The sequence below is a fragment of the Filicampus tigris genome, chromosome 2, assembly GCF_054856515.1.
Source record: "Filicampus tigris isolate MCC_2025a chromosome 2, RoL_Ftig_1.0, whole genome shotgun sequence".
NCBI lineage: Eukaryota > Metazoa > Chordata > Actinopteri > Syngnathiformes > Syngnathidae > Filicampus > Filicampus tigris.
Genome location: NC_141218.1, coordinates 26364051 through 26382453, shown reverse-complemented (window position 1 = coordinate 26382453; position 18403 = coordinate 26364051). Strand labels below are relative to the sequence as shown.

Below are 18403 nucleotides of genomic sequence, written 5' to 3'. Positions count from 1 at the left end.
GTTACTGCGTATATCTACATAGGTTTGATTCTAAATGTTTGCCGTCAATGTTATACATTAATGGCCACATTATGCCGCCGCCCCTGTGTGACCTATATCTTTGCTACTGTAACAACGAAAATTTCCCCACTGTGGGATCAATAAAGGCATTCTTATCTTATCTTCTTATCTTAAATTGGCCCTAGGTGTGATTGTGAGTGCGGATGTTTGTCTCTGTGTGCCCTGCGATTGGCTGGCAACCAGTTCAGGGTGTCCCCCGCCTACTGCCCAAAAGACAGCTGGGATAGGCTCCAGCACGCCCCGCGACCCTTGTGAGGAGAAGCGGTACAGATAATGGATGGATGGATGGATGAGGTGTGGCAGACAAGTTCCAGGGAAGTACAAACTATGACTTTTCCACTTCAATGTGGGCCAGACTATAAACCAGCAGATCTACAAAGAGCGCATTTGCTTCATTCAGTGTGAGAGAAGAGGCGATAAATTGTGGCAGGAAAACTCGTGGCTGCTTCACCATGACAACATGCCGCCTTACAATGCCCTGAACACCTGACCGGTCCTGGATGAGAAGAAAAGCACCGGGATTTTTTTTCCCTTTCCAAGATCAAGGAGGTCATCAAGGGGATCTGTTCTGAAGATGCGGATGACATCAAAATGGTTGTGACAATGGAGCTGTGGAGTATCCCAGAAGAATCCTTTCCGGAGTGCATGAAGGCATGGCAGAGAAGGCTGGCAAAGTGTGTTACATTTGGAAGTGGAAAACTTGTAGGGCCCTATTTTCGTGCAGAGCGCAAGTCTAGCGCATAGTGTTGTCTAACTGTATGCACGGGGGGAGTTTTCATATTCATATTTATGAATGAAATAACACAGGGGTGGGCAACTGGTAACCCGTTGCACTCTGAGCGGTCCCTTGTATTAATGGCGTAACGTGTCCCTTGGATTCAACTCACACAAACAGCCCCTCAGCCCTTTCAAACACACACACACACACACACACACACACACCTACACGCGCACACGCATACACACGCACACACGCGATCATTTACATTGGTGTTGTTCTGACAGATATATTTATTTCTTCTTGAGGGCGACTTGTTGCTCAAGCGCCGCTTGGATTTCGAACTACGAGAGCAGTCATTTTTACGGATGTCACTTTTATTGCACTCTGGCAATGACTTCATCGACTAAAAAGACTAATACTCGCTGCTTGAGTGTCTAATAAAGGTATTTTGTTTATTAAAATTCAGTTGTGGGAATATTTCAAAGTAAATCGTGTCAAATAAATCAATGAAACTGTTGGTGGATCTCTGAGATTGTCCCGTGCGGCTCTCGATCGCGCTGCATGATTCCTGCTGTTATAAAATACAGCTGCTTTGGAGCAAACGACATATTATTTTGTATTTATTATTTTTCTAAAATGCTGCAATTTTGTTTTGTGAGTATATATTTATTTATTTATATTGTGCTTAAGGGTCAGGGTGCAAACATTGAAAACTTTTCTGTAGCCCTCTAGATCCCGCTTTACAATGCATAAATGTCATTAAAATGTGATTAGGTCGTTGGTAGTTTATCACCCTCATCTTCGTCTTTTTCCGGAGATGTGACGTCACAGTGGCCGTGGGATTCGGTGACGACTAATCATGAACGGTCTAATAACGCCCACTTCTGTCTGTGTGTTTCAAAATCCTCTCACTCCAAAACATCGCTCGCCATTGAATGTGCTGTGTTTGTAGCGCATGGAAATTGGACAGTCTATGGCGTAGCGAGCGGTTTAGCTACATCTACGTCACTTCCGGTGGCCAGAGCCACGATTCCTCGAGCTACCATGAGGTTCGGAACCACTCGGAATGAGTAAGTAAAACCTATTTTCTAATCGATCTGTGGTTGGCGACTTGCAGGAAGTGACTTGTATGTATTATAAAACCTATTACCAATGAGAATATGAATTTTAACAGACTCTGAAAAATGTTTGAACCCTGACCTTTAAGTATTTATTCCTTTTTGATATGGTTTGGTACGGGGCATTTCCTGAGCGGTGAAGAAAGGAGAGAGAGAGGTGAATTAGAGCGAGGCCGTTCACGTCTAAATAAAGACCCAACAAAACACTGTCCTGCCGTGTCGGTTGTCTTTGGCAAGGAAGACGCCAGAAGAAATACATAAAGTCAAACCCATATTGTAACCCGCGTTAGTTTTTAGTTACATGTGCGTACGGTTAGTTTAGTAAATGTAAAATGTAGTTTGTTCATTTTCTTTTTTTTTTTCTTTTTTAAATCATTTATGTGTCTATTTCGTCAACAAAAATGTATTTTCAATTTTTTGCCTGAACCTTGATCAAATCCACCAAAATGACATTCCATCATCTGGGCCACAACTTAGAGCTGCTTAAAGCTGGTCAAAAGATGAGTCTACTTTCTGCCACCAACCAAAAGCATGGTGCGGCACTGTCTCCCATATTCTCTACGAAAATAGTTCTGGTATTTTGTATCTGAAATATATCTTATGTGACGCGTGTCCTGGGACTTTTCTGACACACTTCATATGCTGTAGCTCGGCTTATTTTCTTCACCTGTGCGGGTGACTGAGGACTCGACCGTATTCATGGCTAAAAAGCAGAAGATTGAGGGCACTCACGTCTGCAGACACTCATCCCTGCAAAGAGCTATTTGGTGTCTTCAGTGCACTCTCCTCTCACTCTTTGTCGTCCACCTTCTTCATCTTCTCCTCCATTTAGGTTTCTCACGCCACTTTAGAATGAGAACGCTTGGTCCAGAGCCAGTGTGAGTTTAATGGAGAGGTACGGGTCACAGTGGCAAAAGGTCACAATTGTCGAGCCTCCCTTTTGTCATACTTAATTCATACATGCTTCACGATGCTGTGACACATTTTTAGCAGTGAGTACCTTAAAGCGCAGTGAAACTTTTATCACCAATAGTATGGTGCTGCATTAGGCCATGGGCAGGTTTCACTGTTTGAGTCGGGGGTGACCTAAAAGCCGGTGAAAGCCTTTTAGAGTGTAACAACAACATGGTTTGAAGTGGTGTTTCAATCAAGTCCACTGTGTTGCACGAGACAGCCAGCGTGCGAAACCTCGAAACAATCCATCGCAAGAACCTTTCGAAAGCCTTTCCGGTGCTAAAATGATTGGACCTTTTCTGCTTTCCAAGAACGAAAAGCTGACATTCAGCCCTACTTCATGGAAGGATTGGATGGTAATCGTTCTCTTGAACAACAACTCATTCTGGCACCTTGGGTTTTGTTAACACAGTAGAACAAAACTACGCTGTTAAAAAAAAACTAGTGAAGTGATGATTGAAACCAACATTGGATCAAATTCCAGCAATGGATAATGGATAATAGACAATTATCTAATGCACATGGCTTCATTCGGTCTTTAAGTACATGAGTAAACTGAATTTCAAAATCTAGCTACAGTAGCTTCTAAAATCATTCCTAACCATCTCGTTGCCATAAGACCCAAGGTTCTGACATGGAAAATGTTTCCTCCAGGCTAAAGTGACAGATGGCTGCAAGAATGGGAAGATCAGCTGAGGAAAGGGCACAATGAGATCGTATGTCAAAGCCCAGAGGATCAGAGGACAGCGTGCCAGGAGAAAGTGAGGAGATTAACACCCGGCATGAGATAGAAGAAAATCCAATTTGACGAAAACAAAGCACTGAAATATAGCTACATTTGTGCCATCTCTTTATATTTGGAAAACGTTTCTTGTGAATTGTGTCACGGAAGGTCACACTTTTGAACAAGGCATATTACTTCTTTACTAACTATGATTAGAGCAAAAATGGCATTTTTTATTTGAAATCAAAAGATACAACATCATTTATTAATGTCGCCATATGTCCATGATGCATTTGCATGGAGGACATCTAAAAATAAACTGCAAAACAAACATTATTTCCCCCATTAAAATGATATACGGCACAAAGTCTCTAACTCCCAACACTCTGAATTTGCATTTGCTACTTAAGCGCACTCAACTTTAAGTAGTGTGTTTGATTGGTCTGCGACACTGAATATTTAATCTATAAATATTCTTAAATCTTATGGTATTATTTTATGGGACCAACTTTACTCAGATAGTCCATTTGAAATGATGGAAATCATAAAATATACGGATGTGAGCCGAAAAGTAAATCAAGTCTCTGGGGCCATTTTAAAAAAGACTAACCGTTATAATGCTAATAAAGGAAGCCTTTATTACTAGGGGTGTTTTATTATGCCGCAGTGTCTTTTTCAGGTCTTTATGGAAGCATTTGAAAAGTGAATTATAAAATACATCATCGCATAAACAAGCAAGGGGCTGAAAACATACTAGCCTCAAGTATGAGGTACTGTATTTGGTCTGCATGGTCAGGGTCTTCCATGGTCAGACAGTGATGAACAACATTGACAGAAAGTAGAAGATAGCCCACAAGGGTCGATCCCGGCTCCGGCCTCCCTGTGTGGAGTTTGCATGTTCTCCCCGTGCCTGCGTGGGTTTTCTCCGGGTACTCCGGTTTCCTCCCACATTCCAAAAACATGCATGGTAGGTTGATTGGACACTCTAAATTGCCCCTAGGTGTGAAGACAGCTGGGATAGAATCCAGCACGCCCACGACCCTTGTGAGGATAAGCGGTATAGATAATGGATGGATGGATGTTCCCTGGTTGCATGTCACGCCCGCATCACATTGGCACTGTAATCCACTTTAATGCTGTAAAAAAAAAAAAAAAAAAAAAGGAAGGACAAGAATGTCCCACAGGGAAGTGGTGTTTGGAGGAAGATTTTAAAAGTGATGATTTAAACTGAACATGACAGACGGCAGCATCTCACACAGGGGTAAGGCAGAGGGGGCATAAAATAAGGCCAGAATAAAAAGTTGTTTGTTTGTTTGTTTGTTTATTTATTTCCCGTAATGGACTTTGATCTACATCGAGTACAATTGGAACCACCTTTAACTCAACTCACCTTCTGGATTAGAAATAATCAAATACATCAGCACATTGATATGACATTTATCAACGGTTGCTGAAAAGAGAGCTAATCAGGAACATTTGCAGATTCAATACAAATTTGAATATCAATTTGTTTTATGTAGCAAAGCATAGTGAATTTCCCCGCTGCAGGATCAATAAAAATCTTTATGGCATGCGAGACTTTTGAGCTGAGGTGACATCTTAAAATCATTATGGTTCTAACACAACATAAATTGACATATTTTATTCATCCTGTGAGAGAAATTAAATATGATTAAACTAAATCAAATGAATTTATTTTATTATTTAAATTAAAATGAAATCTAATAGGCAAAAGTAAAATGGAAGTTTTTATTTGCCCAATTTTAATTGCCCAATAGCTTCTGGAAACATGCATCCGATGTCATACACAATTTGTCATTTCAATTAAATCGTATTAATGTTAAAATATAAACTGTGTAGTGTACTGTATATAGCAGGGGTACTTTCTTTGTGGATTGCAAACAGTTAGAGCCCTAACCAAGATCAGATGAGGTGGATGTTAACATAGCAGTATGGCGCAGGCCACCTCAGTGCACAGTCGACCAGCTCATTCATTGTGTAATGAGGTTGCCACCTACCATGTGTCAAGTCAGCCTAAACTGCTGAATGTTTTCCATCACTATGTGTTTTAGGTACAGTAGGTCAGTACGCGTAGTCTGGGACCAGGGATGGCGCTACAGCCGTGCCAGACATCTGTGTAACCCCAGCTAAGCCCCTTCATCATTTTATTTGATACTCTTAAAATATATTTAGATATAATTTTCTCAGCCACACGATGCATCGGTCAAGCCTCCCTTTAGTGTGTTTTACTCTAAGTTTATTCGTGAAAGTTAGGTGTATCAAGTAAGCACCTTCCACTGCCAGAAATGGTACACTTGCCTTTTAGAATAAGACCATAATGAGAATAAGAAGTGGTATGTTAACTGTGTACATTTTTCAAATTTAACAACAGTTCTGCCAAGATTAGTTGATTAGTCCCGACTACGTTGATGACCAAATCTGTTGATGGATAATCTAATAGTCACAGCTGTAGCTGTTATGAAATGCGCTATATAGATAAAGTTGTATGTATTGTACTGTATTGAATGTATGACTATAGAGATGCCGAATATATATAAAATCTTATTCCCAGTGGCCGCGCAGCTGTGGAGATCTGTGGGAATTGGCCCACCGCCGCCGCCGCCCACGCTTGCCGGCCGGGACGAAGCGAGCCGAGGAGCTGAGCGCGAGTGGGGGCGAGCTAACATGCTATTGCTACCATTCTTCGGCGGCAGGAGCCCGAGGCTGCACGCCATGCGCGCACACATTTTTTTTTAATCAGTCGTACTTTCTTCATAGCTCTTCCGCGCGACTAACTAGGAATCGAAAATTAGCACCGACATTCTAAAAGTGCTGTGAGTTAAGTTAGTAAGTTACTTGTAAATTGTCTTAAATTGTACCATCATTTATGTATAAACATGTCAGGAATGCTGGTACAAGCTGCAAAATTTAATAAAAATTTAATGTAATGGTGAATGTATCATCTTAAGTGTCTTAAATTTTGGTGTTGTAGTTTTTACATACCTGAAAGAATTCAAGCTGTCGAAAATGATGGCCGCACAAGAGCAGATGCTGATGCTGGTGCAATATGCTGCGATTTATTTATGCTCTGATTAGTCGATGAGCAAGATATCATTTGTGCCATCCTACTTGACAATGTTGTTGATATCATCTGTAGGTGTACTCAGTTCATTATTGTTATCATTTATTCTATTTTTGGGTTCACTTACTAATACAGTGGTACCTCTACTTATGAAATTAATTGGTTCTGGAAGAAATTTCTTAAGTAGAACATTTTGTAAGTAGTGACGCGTTTTCCGTGAAAATGCCCTAATCCGTTCCAATCCCCCCAATATTCAGACATAAATGTTTTATAAAGCATAAAAATGCATCAAAACATGTAACAAATACATGTTACAATTAGATTATTGCACAATAAATTAGAGTTGTGAATAATGTAAAAAACAAAGAATAGAGTAAGGAATAAAGTGATGGTCGTTTACCTTTTAACTGCTGTCCTCATCGCTTTTTGCTCTCTTTGGTTCATATTCTCTCTCAGAAGTGGTTTTTGCCTGGCGTTTTGTAAAGAACTGATTTAATAACGTGGCGATTGTCGATACATTACGGTCATATTCCTTGGCGCGATCAACCAAACGCATCTCTTTTTTAATACTTTTCTATTATCGCTTGCTTTGTTTGTATGGACAAAAAAAACGATTTTCTCCTTTTTTTCCTTTCCTCGTTTTTAATTCACGCAAAAGTATCGGAGCACCTCATGGCCCAAGGGACGAATGACGAGGACGCTGCATAGACATATCTATCACATATATATCTATCTACCTGTCTATCTACACATATAGACACATACGGAAGAGGTCCCTCTTAGCCAATGGGATGCCAGGAAGACGCTAGGTAATAGCCAATGGCAGAGCAGCTATGAGTATGTTGCGTTCAGGAAACTCCGGAGCTGCGAGTCGCAGCAGCTCATACTGCGAGTATGAGCCCATACTTTTACCTTTCGTATCCTGAAATTTCTTTCGTAACTAGAGGCAATATTTTCCTGTTGAGGCGTTTCGTAACTTGAAAATTTCATATGAAGAGACGTTCGTAAGTAGAGGTACCACCGTATGTATTTGATTATTTTTTCGCTCCTATAAAACCACACACAGCCTACTGCCATGAGACACCAGCCTGCGAGCAGTGTTGCGCCCCCGCCAGCAACGGTTTTGTATTTCTTCATGGTTTTGAAAATATATAGAGATTTCTGTCAAAATTACGGCAATAATATGGCTGGGTTTTTTTTCAGATAAAATTGCATAATAGCAGTTACCATAAATAAATGGAAAAATTATACAGGTATTCCATGTGATCGGAATCGGTATCGGCCGATCTCACTCATGCATGATCGGTATCGGTGTCATCAAACCTTATCGGAACATCCCTAATAAAATATTATTTTCTATCTGAAAAATTCATTCTAAACGTATCTGAGCTCAACCAGTGGAATACAATGGTTTGAGTCTGAGAAGTTTCACTGCAATTAAAAAGTTGTTTATTTTGTTATTTAAAAAAAAAAGTCAGAGAAACTTTGAAGTGGCTTCAAGCGCAACCTTTTTTTTGCGTTTCATGTTGTTTCTACTCAGCAGTGTGTTCCGATTACAGTTAATCCTCAATGCGGCAGCTCGGCTGCTGACAGGCGCTCAGAGGAGTCATCATATCAACTCCATTTAAGCTTCACTGAACTACTTTTGCAATTTAACATCCCAAATCAGTACATGGCTAGAGTTTTTAACTCTGCATCCTTCAACACTACAGAGTGTACTGCCTTGGAATAGAAAGAGAATGTGACCTTGGATTACTTACTTTTGCGGTATATAATACTGGAAAAAATGTCAAATGTTTTATTAGTCTTAGGGCTATTGGTAATGTTACTGTTAATGTTATTTATTTTCTATAACACCGTTATATTTTTGTACATATACTATATGTTTATTGTTTGTTACATAACAGGTTAAAGCTGTCATAAAGGAATGCATGTTTAAGACAACTGTTGGTGAAGCACAAAAGCAAATACAACAAAACATCTAATTATTAAATACTTCCACTTTAAAGGTATTGTATATAGCCTTTGTCGCCTCCCAGGCTGGAATTCTGCGTTACAACAAGAGAACAGAGCTGTCGCTTCGGTACGACATACACAATGTATGTTATGACCCTTTTATGTGATTCCACCACATTTTTATTCCGTTTGAAGAAACGCCGGTGAGGTAAATAAAAAGAAGATTTTTCGGAAATTCCCTACTATTGCTACATTTTATGGCTGTATAGTTCGGTGCTGAACTTTGTGTTTTTATGTCAGGCTGCAGGCACCTTGTTGGGTGGCTAAGGGGTCCTTGGAGAGGCACTGAGTTGATTCACAGTCATTGTTATTTTTGTTTTAATTATTGTTTTTGTTTACACAGTAGTTATTGTTTGAATAATTTCTATTACAGAAACACAAAGTACGTTTAGTTAGCTCCTGGCTCCACGCCTTTTGCTAGCTAAAATGCATCATTTCCGGTCCGCCATTTCCACCACATCATTTTTAGTGCGCTGGTGTGGGAATGTCGCTGGTCAACGCGAAATATAAAAGGTGAAATACTGACAAATGCAAAAAGAGGAGATACTGGTCTTAATCAGCTTTGTGTCATCTTCTCTCGTGGCTTTGGTGAAAATGACTTTTTTTTTTTTTTTTTTTTAAACAACAGCCATGACTTAAAACAAACAACGTTTCCCAACTATCGGAAAAAGAACGGCTATCAAAAAGCAACTTTCTTATTGTGTGACAGTCAGAGCTGAAAGAGACGAAGACAAGAAAATAGCACGCACTTGGCTGAACAGCCAATTAAAAAAAACAACACTTTTGAGGTGAACATATGACAAAAGAGTGGTCTGAGTAGGCAAATTATAAAACATTGAAACCTGGTGCTTCAAGACCCAGCAACTTTTGTTCATGCATCTTATGATGACAGGTGTGCAGATGAAGGAAAATGCACCGTATCGCCCAGAAATTACGGTATTTCCATAACACTGGGCTCAAAAGATCAAAGCTAAGATCATTGAGCGAAGACCTTCTTTAACACCACCCATTAGACAGAGGGAGGAAACTTGATTTTGAAAATGCAATTGTATAAAAGCACCTTAATGCCACCGTGGGATTCGCAGAATAGTACAAACTGAAAGACTTGTACTATACATTGCATCAGCTATCAAAAACAAAACTAATAAGGCTTGTAAATATTCATAGAGAAGCTGCCACATGACTTACTGTTGGTTTTGAGGCGGGCCGGCTCACTGTTGCGGCTTCCTGCCTGGTTGATAGCCTTGACGAAGAAGACGTAGCGCGTGCCACTCTGCAGTCCGTGCACCGTGTAGTGGTTCTGCTTGATGTTGGGCACAATCATCCAGCTGTCAGCAGAGTTGTACAAACCTGGCACACACAGAAAAGAACAAACCCCCTAAGTGACCGTGCTATGCTAACAATGAAGGGTAAGCACAGCAGTTGTCTTTGATTTTCAACGGGAACAACAACATTCTCCCCCAACTTGAACCAGACCTGTTATTTTTCCCCTCAAAGCACAGTGAGCCATCGAACCGTGCGAAAGCTTGGCGATCCCACGGCCTCAGGTGTTATACATTTATGTGCACATACTGATCCGTCCCATTAGCTTTCCATCAGGTTCAATAGGCGATGCGCCGCTGCCCAGGGCTGACTTTGCTACGCTCATTATTGTGAATCTTGAACGCCTTAACAACAGGAGACAGAGATACGACAGGGGGGGGGGGATGTGTGCAGTGTGCTCTACAGGCCTGGGGGTGAAAGAATGTGAACTCTTGTAATGTTCAAATGTCTGGAAAGGAAGGCCAAGCCCACATGACCTCGCGCAGGTGGGGCAAGAGGGTTTCCTCGTCGACCTCAGCTGAATCGATGCCATGTGCCGATAGTAATTCACGTTTCACCCCTACGATGCTCATAGTTTAACCTTGGCATCTCCAAACCTCAAACACAAAGCATCCAATTGATAAAATTATACATTTTGATCATCTAATAATGCTTTTCTTGAGCTGTTACTCTCAGTGGACAATGCCAGTGAACGATCTTATCAGCCAGCTAGTCAACGAGCACTTGTCACAACGATTCCCTATGGATTTGCATCAATCGTTACTAACCAACACATTCAAACGGCAAATAAAACAAAGCATTTTGTCAAATCGCCTTACAGTTGGGATTAGGCTTTGTAGCGTACAGTTAAAACTACAATAACAATTCTTTTCATCACCCTGTTCTTTAAATCTTTCCCTGCGGTGGCAATCCGGAACTGGCAACAATCCTGACTTCAAACCTTTTGGGACGTTATGAATTATTGAGCGTGGTGGCAACAACATACATACATAAGTAATAGCGGAGGGTCTTCTTGTAAATATAAATACTTCACAGGACGCAAATAAGGCCATTCAATGTGAGCCGCTTTTAAGAATGGATGAGGGAAGGGAACTCTTAAATGGAGTTATTTAGAAACGACTGAGATGAATAAATTGTGCTTCATTTAATCATTTCACTGCCGGCCACGGATACAGTTTTCCTCAGATATACTATTATTCTAATATGGTATAAAAAGGTTACACAGTGGTATGTTTTTCAAAGAGAAATTGTGAGGAAAATGTTTGTGCTGTTTTTGCACTCAATTGCACCTTTTTGCTGAATCAATTTAGGTTGGTACACAGCACTTTGTTATCACATCTCGTGTGAACAAAAGGGCTTCCTGTCATCAGCGCCGCAGTTTTGTAAAACATTGCGGCTTCAAAGTAAGGCTTAGCAAGAGGAAACTGGGTGACGGGAAAGAAAATGAGTGTGTCCTAGACAGATGAAATGAGCGGAACACATGGCAGCTCGCTACCCTTGGAGACAATGATGCCTCTTCTTTGATGACGCAACGCTGAGTTCAAGGTGATCCTGTGTACGTGCGGGCAACCGTAGGCTTGTGTGCTAATGATTGTCGCCCCTGCAGAATACCATTATTGTTCTGTGAAAAAAACAGCAAACTTGACATTATTGAACATAAGAGGGCCTTGGCAGGCCAAGATTGAAACGTTGCTTGTTCTGCATGTTGACGTACAAATGACGTACCGACAAATCTTAAAAGTTAAGGTTTGCTGTATTTTGTCAGAGCAAGTATTGTTGGTTTTGAAAGATGTGAGGTCTAGGGTTAAACTAAATACATCGTAGGTCTAGTTGAATCCAACACATTATGTATCTTTGTATATGTGTGTGTGTGTGTCAGAGAAAATGCAGGTGCACATCAAAAGCAGCAATACAAATCGTCACCGGAATCCTAATTGTGAATTGGTCACACGTGATCACATCGGGCACATCGTTGCTTTGTTGCGTGTAGATGCATGAAAAAAATCAATGAACCCAAAGCTATTCGAATACTAATAATGACCTGCTTTTCACCAGTGGTCAGACACTGAATCAGAGGCTAAGGATACATATTCAGCTGCCAGAGGGAGTCAGCAGCTTGGTGTATTGCTTCCTTATAAAAAAAAAAAGATGCAGGCCATTTTAAATTGGTGATTCATTTTGAAGATGATAGTGATGGTGTCATGCGTTCTAAAGGTGCCAACTGGTGGGAAGAGCACCACAGGGAACACATATAGACCAATTTTCACCTCTGTAGAGAATTGTTTTCTGGATGTTGTCTCTGTTTGTTGGTAAGTCGGCCTATTTTGAAGAAGCACAACTGGATATCGTATATGGATATGTATTAGGTTTTATCTCATACTATAAAAAGTTAATGCGGTAGTCCAAATAACATGGGAAATGCTGCAAATTTAAGGTAATTTTCACGTTTTAGGTTCGAGACAAATAGTCATGGAATGCAGGGGATTTGATATTCAACAGGATAAAAATGCTTGGAACATGGTAAAAATGCTCATTAAAAAATACAACATGTTGTTAAAAAGGCAGTATGTTGTTTTCGTGGTACCATCAAATAAAGCAAACTCATGAGATGTAGCGTTGGGCAGTTTATGGTTATTCAAGAAATGGAAAATTGGAGCCTATGGTATGGAGGCCGAAGAAGGACCATGCAGACTGGAAAGAGAACGCAGCCTTAGGGGGGCAGAAAAAAATAAGGTTCAAATGTGGGTCATATGCAGTGTTAGACCTTGATCAATTCATAAGCAACTGCATGGCATGCAATTTTTATTACTTTCATCATAGATGTGATTCCTTTTGGTGCTGATCCAAATTATGACTGGCAGTGGTCTGCACATTTTTTTGGACCCAGCACTGATTAGTATCAGTATCAAAATCAAAGCTGACTCACCGCCAGTGTTTTCCTTAAAGCCAGTAAAGGTATGACTCTATCTGTATATATCCAGAGTGCCTTGTTTTTTTCTGTGCTATGCTTGCATGACTACACAGACAGTTGTTAGAAGGCCACTCATTCCACCTTTTGTTGCCCCCACGAGGACTGAGACTGATGCCAGGAGAGAGATCCGTTGGTGCTCAAATGGAAGCGTTTAGCCGCTTTGAATGTTTACAATTGTAGAAACCTAAGTGGCATGCTAGGCCAAATGGTTTCTGTCTTTCTCAGTGTCCGCTGTGAATCTCTCAGGACTGTGTGGCAGCTCTGGGCTGAATGCCTGAATCGCAGAGGTGAAATGTATCCTTATGTTCCAAACGGGCCAGGGCACTCCACTTTCATGGTTAGATGGAGAAAAGTCGGGGCTGCTCACGAGGAAAGCGAGGAGAGGATGAAGGCATAAAAGCAACAGATTAAAGTTGAGAGGTGCTGTTGTTTGTGTGTGTGTGTGTGTGTGTGTATTAACGTGTATGAGTGTGCATAATTATGTAGAATAATCACGTCATCCACAGGAAGAGGTATTTTAGCTCCATTACAAGCATTATCCACTTTGACTTTCACATTCATTCTCTTTCTTCCTCCACATTGAGCTAATTCATTTGTAATTGTAATTTCAAGCTACATTCAAAACTTTCAAAATGGTTAATAATGCACATGAACATGTCAAATACATTGCCCTCTGCAATCTGACACAGCTCAATGCTTGCGCTTCAATGTCACTTCCGGTTTGCAGCTGCTAGTGATTTTGCCCAAGATGCTGCCCCCTTGTGTGAATTAATTACTCTGGTTAATTCTTACTCCACAAACGCAATATTAATCGTAGTAATGTGTTTTGACTAGTGCCGGCATGCAATGTATGCTTGCTTTAAATAAAATGTTGGGTTCAGTTCCGCTTTAAATGCATCTACACACAATTGGACATGCTACTTTAACAACAGTCGTTTACATTTTATGCAATTTGAAAGCTTCATCCAATATCAATGACATACAGTAAATAAGTATTAGTGGTCGGACAAATATTTCATAATGGCAGAACAATCTTTGGTTGGAACTCCTCTATCGATTTAAAGCCTCACTGTGATTGCTCATATTGGTCCACGTTTACGATTTGCAGGACTCATAGATCACCTTTTTTTCTTTTCAAACTGTCAAGACTGAAAATAAACAGAGAGAAAATCTAGGTTAGCCTATAATGGAGCAGAATAAAATATTGAGCAAATGGAAAAAAAACTCAGCAAATGTTCCACATATTTTAATGTTGTGGTCTATTCTGAACTGTTCGTTACATGCTAAAATCATCACTGGAGCACATTTGAGTGACAATTCAATGGATGTCCTTTGAGTGTGTGAGCATATATGTGTGCGCTTGTGTGCATGTGTGTCCCATGACTCACTGATAAAATTAGTCTGGCCAGTGTATATGGTGTACTGCAGCTCATAAGAGGTGACGCTGAACTCGTCCTCGGATGTCCAGTGAACAGTGATGGTGTCGTGCGACGCCGTGCACAACTCGTCTCGGATGGATGGCGGGCTGGGTGCTGCATGGGACAGTAGTTGAAAAGGGAGGGAACAATACAGAAGCATGGCATTAAAGTGACACTTGGATGATCTTAACATTGGCACATAGGTTTGCATGTAAAACTGACATCAGTACTAAAATGCCCCCCTCAAAAGACTCTGTGGTGATTTAAGGTATTTTTTTGTGATTCGATTTACGACAAATTGCCACGCCCCTTTTTGGGGCACATTACTACTCTTGTCCACTTCCACCTGTGAAAGTATAAAAGTGTTCTGCACAATAGCTTGGATTTATTGACGTAAAAACGTGATCTCATCATGATCACCTCCACAAAATCAAAAATACCGTGGCGATTGCTCCTCCACTTTCACAAGCTGAAGCAGACAAGAGCATGAATGCGCACACGAACCCTGACTGGTTATATTTTGGACATTTAGCGACGCTAAACTTGTGTCAAAGGCAGACGGTGACTGGCAGTGGGCAAGCAATCAGGCAAGCATGGATCTTCGTGCGCATCCGACTCCACAGCCGAGTTTGGGCGCATTGGAACGTATCATTTCGGCTGTTACGTTTCATTGGACGGCACGTTGTCGGTCGAAAAACTGGGGCCATTCCTCATCCAAATAAATGTGCACGATCCCTTATCCCCACTTCTCTCTCTGTAAATATCCCGACTGGTGCTAAATGCCTCGCTCGTCCTAACCGTGATCAGCAAAGAAGCAGTGTTTTTTTTTCTTGTTTTTTTTAAAGCAAAGAAACAGGGTGCGCTTGTCCCATCATAAAGCTATGTAGCTCTTCTCACTTCCACATTTCCTCATTCTCATATAAATCAGCCACGGAGAGGTTAATCCTTTTGATATGTTGAAGTGGGCATTAGTAGAGATGTCCACATAAATTTTGGTGCCAATTGATCGCCGTTTTTGGACGTTATAAGCAATGAAAGTACAATGATTTCCAATCGGTTCCTCCCGTGACTCCGACCGAACATGGATAGAACGGTAGGGGGCGCGGCCATTCTCCTCATTATCAAGGGGCGTTTTTCATGGAGTTACTTATTTCCTAATTTCTCCCAAATTTATTGATAAAATAGAAAATGACAACTCTTTTCATTTTCCTGATCCAAAAATATATATAATGAACTTGTTCGTGAAAACATGGCCATCCCGGCCCCACCATCCCTTTAAGACTATGAAATTATCAACTCTTGGACAACAAGTATATGTATTTGTTCTTTAAGTCTTCAATATGGCATATGACAAGGCACCTCATATTCTTTGGTGGGGATAAATGACCAAGAAATACTAGTAGTGTTAGACTGCAATGTGTATGATGCAGTATAGTTCCACATTACTGCAAACTACCAGCCTTAGAATAAACAGATGGTTAAATTGATACATTGTCGTTCAATATCTTTGTAAAGGTCACGTTTTTGTATGCGCACTGTATATATACATTTCATCGTATATATACTAGGGGTGTAACAAAAAACGTTTTGAACCGGAAAACCGTTTTTTGATTTAAAAGGTGCGAGTGCGTCAAATTGAGCTGAATCGTTCCACTTTGAAATGTATCGAGATAGGTATCGTCTTTTATTGGAGGGAAATATCTTAGAAGGAATTGGCACATTAACAGTACTGACAAATTCATTCAAATGTGTGTAAAATAACAACAAAAAAGTAATTGCATCATTCACTATCGAACTGAGCCATGCTATATCGAATCGAACCGTAATCTCACTAAGTCAAACCGAACCGAATCGTTCCACCTTCAAATCGAACCGTCCTTGAATAGTTTTGCACCAAACATATTGAAAACCGTATTGAATCGTCTTTTTTGGAGAGATGAACACCCATCATATACACTGTATTGACATATTATGGTAAATGACCCCATTGTATCATTACAGCCAAGGAAAACTATGGAAAGAGTGACTGTAAAAACCTCCGACAAAAAGTTAAGTTATGTGTTGGATCTACAGTGTGTTACAAAATGTACCTGTTAAGTAATCAAGGCCTTCCAGAATCTTCTTCTCTCTAGAAAAGTCCAGGGCAAAGTTGTCGAAAGCTTCATTCAGATTGACATCAGGGATGAGTACCTGGGAGGAGGCTGTCGCCATGGCAACTCTGGTAAAAAAAGACGGCAGTAGATTGAAAAAGGAGAAATGTTGAAAGCATCAACGTGCAGTTGCTATAGCTCCACTTATAAATCAAAACTTCTAGGTACACTCTAAAAAAAAATGTGGGGCACCACATAATAACGAGCCTGTTAGTATGTTTATGCAGCAGGTTCAGCCGAATCAAACATGCGAAAACAGATGACCTCTCATAAGAAGAAAGTGACCAGTGAATGAGTCTATCACTCACCTTTCAGCCACATTTCGGGCAGTCTGAAGGAAGCGGGCGTGGTCGTTTTCCTTCAAGCTCTGTTCTGCCTGTGTGATGAGGGCACTGGAGCGCTCCAGACACTGACGACAGTTGGCAATCTGCTGGGCCAATTTACGCAGCTTCATCACCTACAAGACAAATACTACATGTTGTGATGTTCAGAATCTTCCATAAATCCTTCTATTTATCACAAAATTACGGTCCATCACCTCTTTCAAAGGCCAGGTAGTTCATTTGGTTTATCTGCATTTCCTATTTTCCACGGTTTTCTTCTCATGCAATGACACAGTTTGGAATAATATTCTGCATTTCCATAACAGACTTATGTGAGGCCCAATGAGTTCACCTGAAACTCTCGTCATGGTGAATGTTGCGGACAAATCTATTTCATATCTTTATGTTTGAAGCCTGAAATATGGCAAAAGGTCCAAATATATTTGTATGGGGGTTGGTGACATTTGTTTCAGGAAAACAGAGGACATGTGCACGCTACAAAAACAAGTGAGTTCTATACTGCTCTTGGAGAGAAATATTACATGCGGACACACAGACAGGCGAGGCAGGAAAGCAGAAAGAATGCAGCCTTTGGACAGAGGTCCAGTTTACGGGTGAGAGGTGAGGTGAACTACTTAGCTCCTCATTCTTGTGCTGACCTCTTGAATGTGGTGCAGAAAAAATGTGCTTCACCATGAGTCCATTTTTATGTTATCGAGAACTACATCAAGACTGAAACTATTTAGCCGAAGTAACGTTCAGCAAAGTTATGCTCCAACCAGATAGTATAGTTTCGTATTAAAAAGCTCAAGCCATCTATTTCTATCGCGCTTATCCTTCGCAGGGCCACATGTAGGCTAGAAATGATCTCAGTGGGCGTAATATGAAAGAAAAGATTACACTCAGGACACCCGTGTCAGTCAATCACAATTGTGACCGACACATTGAGTAGTAATTGATTGTATGCTAGTTGTACAAAATTAATTAGCTAACGACTACAGTAACAAAATGAAGGTAGCAATTTTATATTCTTTGGGAAGGTTTAACACAAATGTGTGACACACTAATCCACTTATCACTAATCCAATCCGGTAAAGATAGCATTGGCAGATAAACCTTTAAATGAGCTCAACATATTGCTCATTTAAATTTGCATTTGCTTATGAGACTTGAATTATGCAAATAGGAACAAAAAAAAAAAAACTGACAGGTTGGGGATTGGTTAAGAGTCATCAAACGTCCTGGGAGAATCAAAGCACTACATAATGTGCACTTCCTGTCTGTTGCTGGAAAGGCCGCTCCCTCTTCGAAGCTGCTCTGAGCTGGTGACTTAATGGACTTGTCAACTGGCTGTTATCTGCTCTTCCACTTCGAGCATCATAATCTGCTGCCACTATAAACGCCATCGGAGAAGCTCGTAGACCACACGCAGACAAAGACGCTGCAACAGTGTTGTTTGATTGGACAATATGTCATGAAAAGATACAGTATATGCCAAACTACTTCTGTTTACACTGAAGTTATTTTTTTATACACCTGGCTT

General features: G+C 40.6%; 1 protein-coding gene across 5 annotated transcripts in view; it reads right to left on the bottom strand.

Annotated features, from left to right (window-relative positions):
- Positions 1-18403, bottom strand: part of mid2 (midline 2) — a 131297-nt gene that overhangs the window by 12103 nt on the left and 100791 nt on the right. For all 5 annotated transcript variants that reach the window (XM_086023638.1, XM_086023640.1, XM_086023639.1 and 2 more), the window contains 4 exons: positions 16846-16994; positions 16478-16605; positions 14358-14501; positions 9864-10025 (listed from right to left, as the gene is read on the bottom strand). In XM_086023638.1, coding sequence (XP_085879764.1) covers positions 9864-10025; positions 14358-14501; positions 16478-16605; positions 16846-16994 — 583 coding nt within the window. The remainder of the gene's footprint in view (positions 1-9863; positions 10026-14357; positions 14502-16477; positions 16606-16845; positions 16995-18403) is intronic.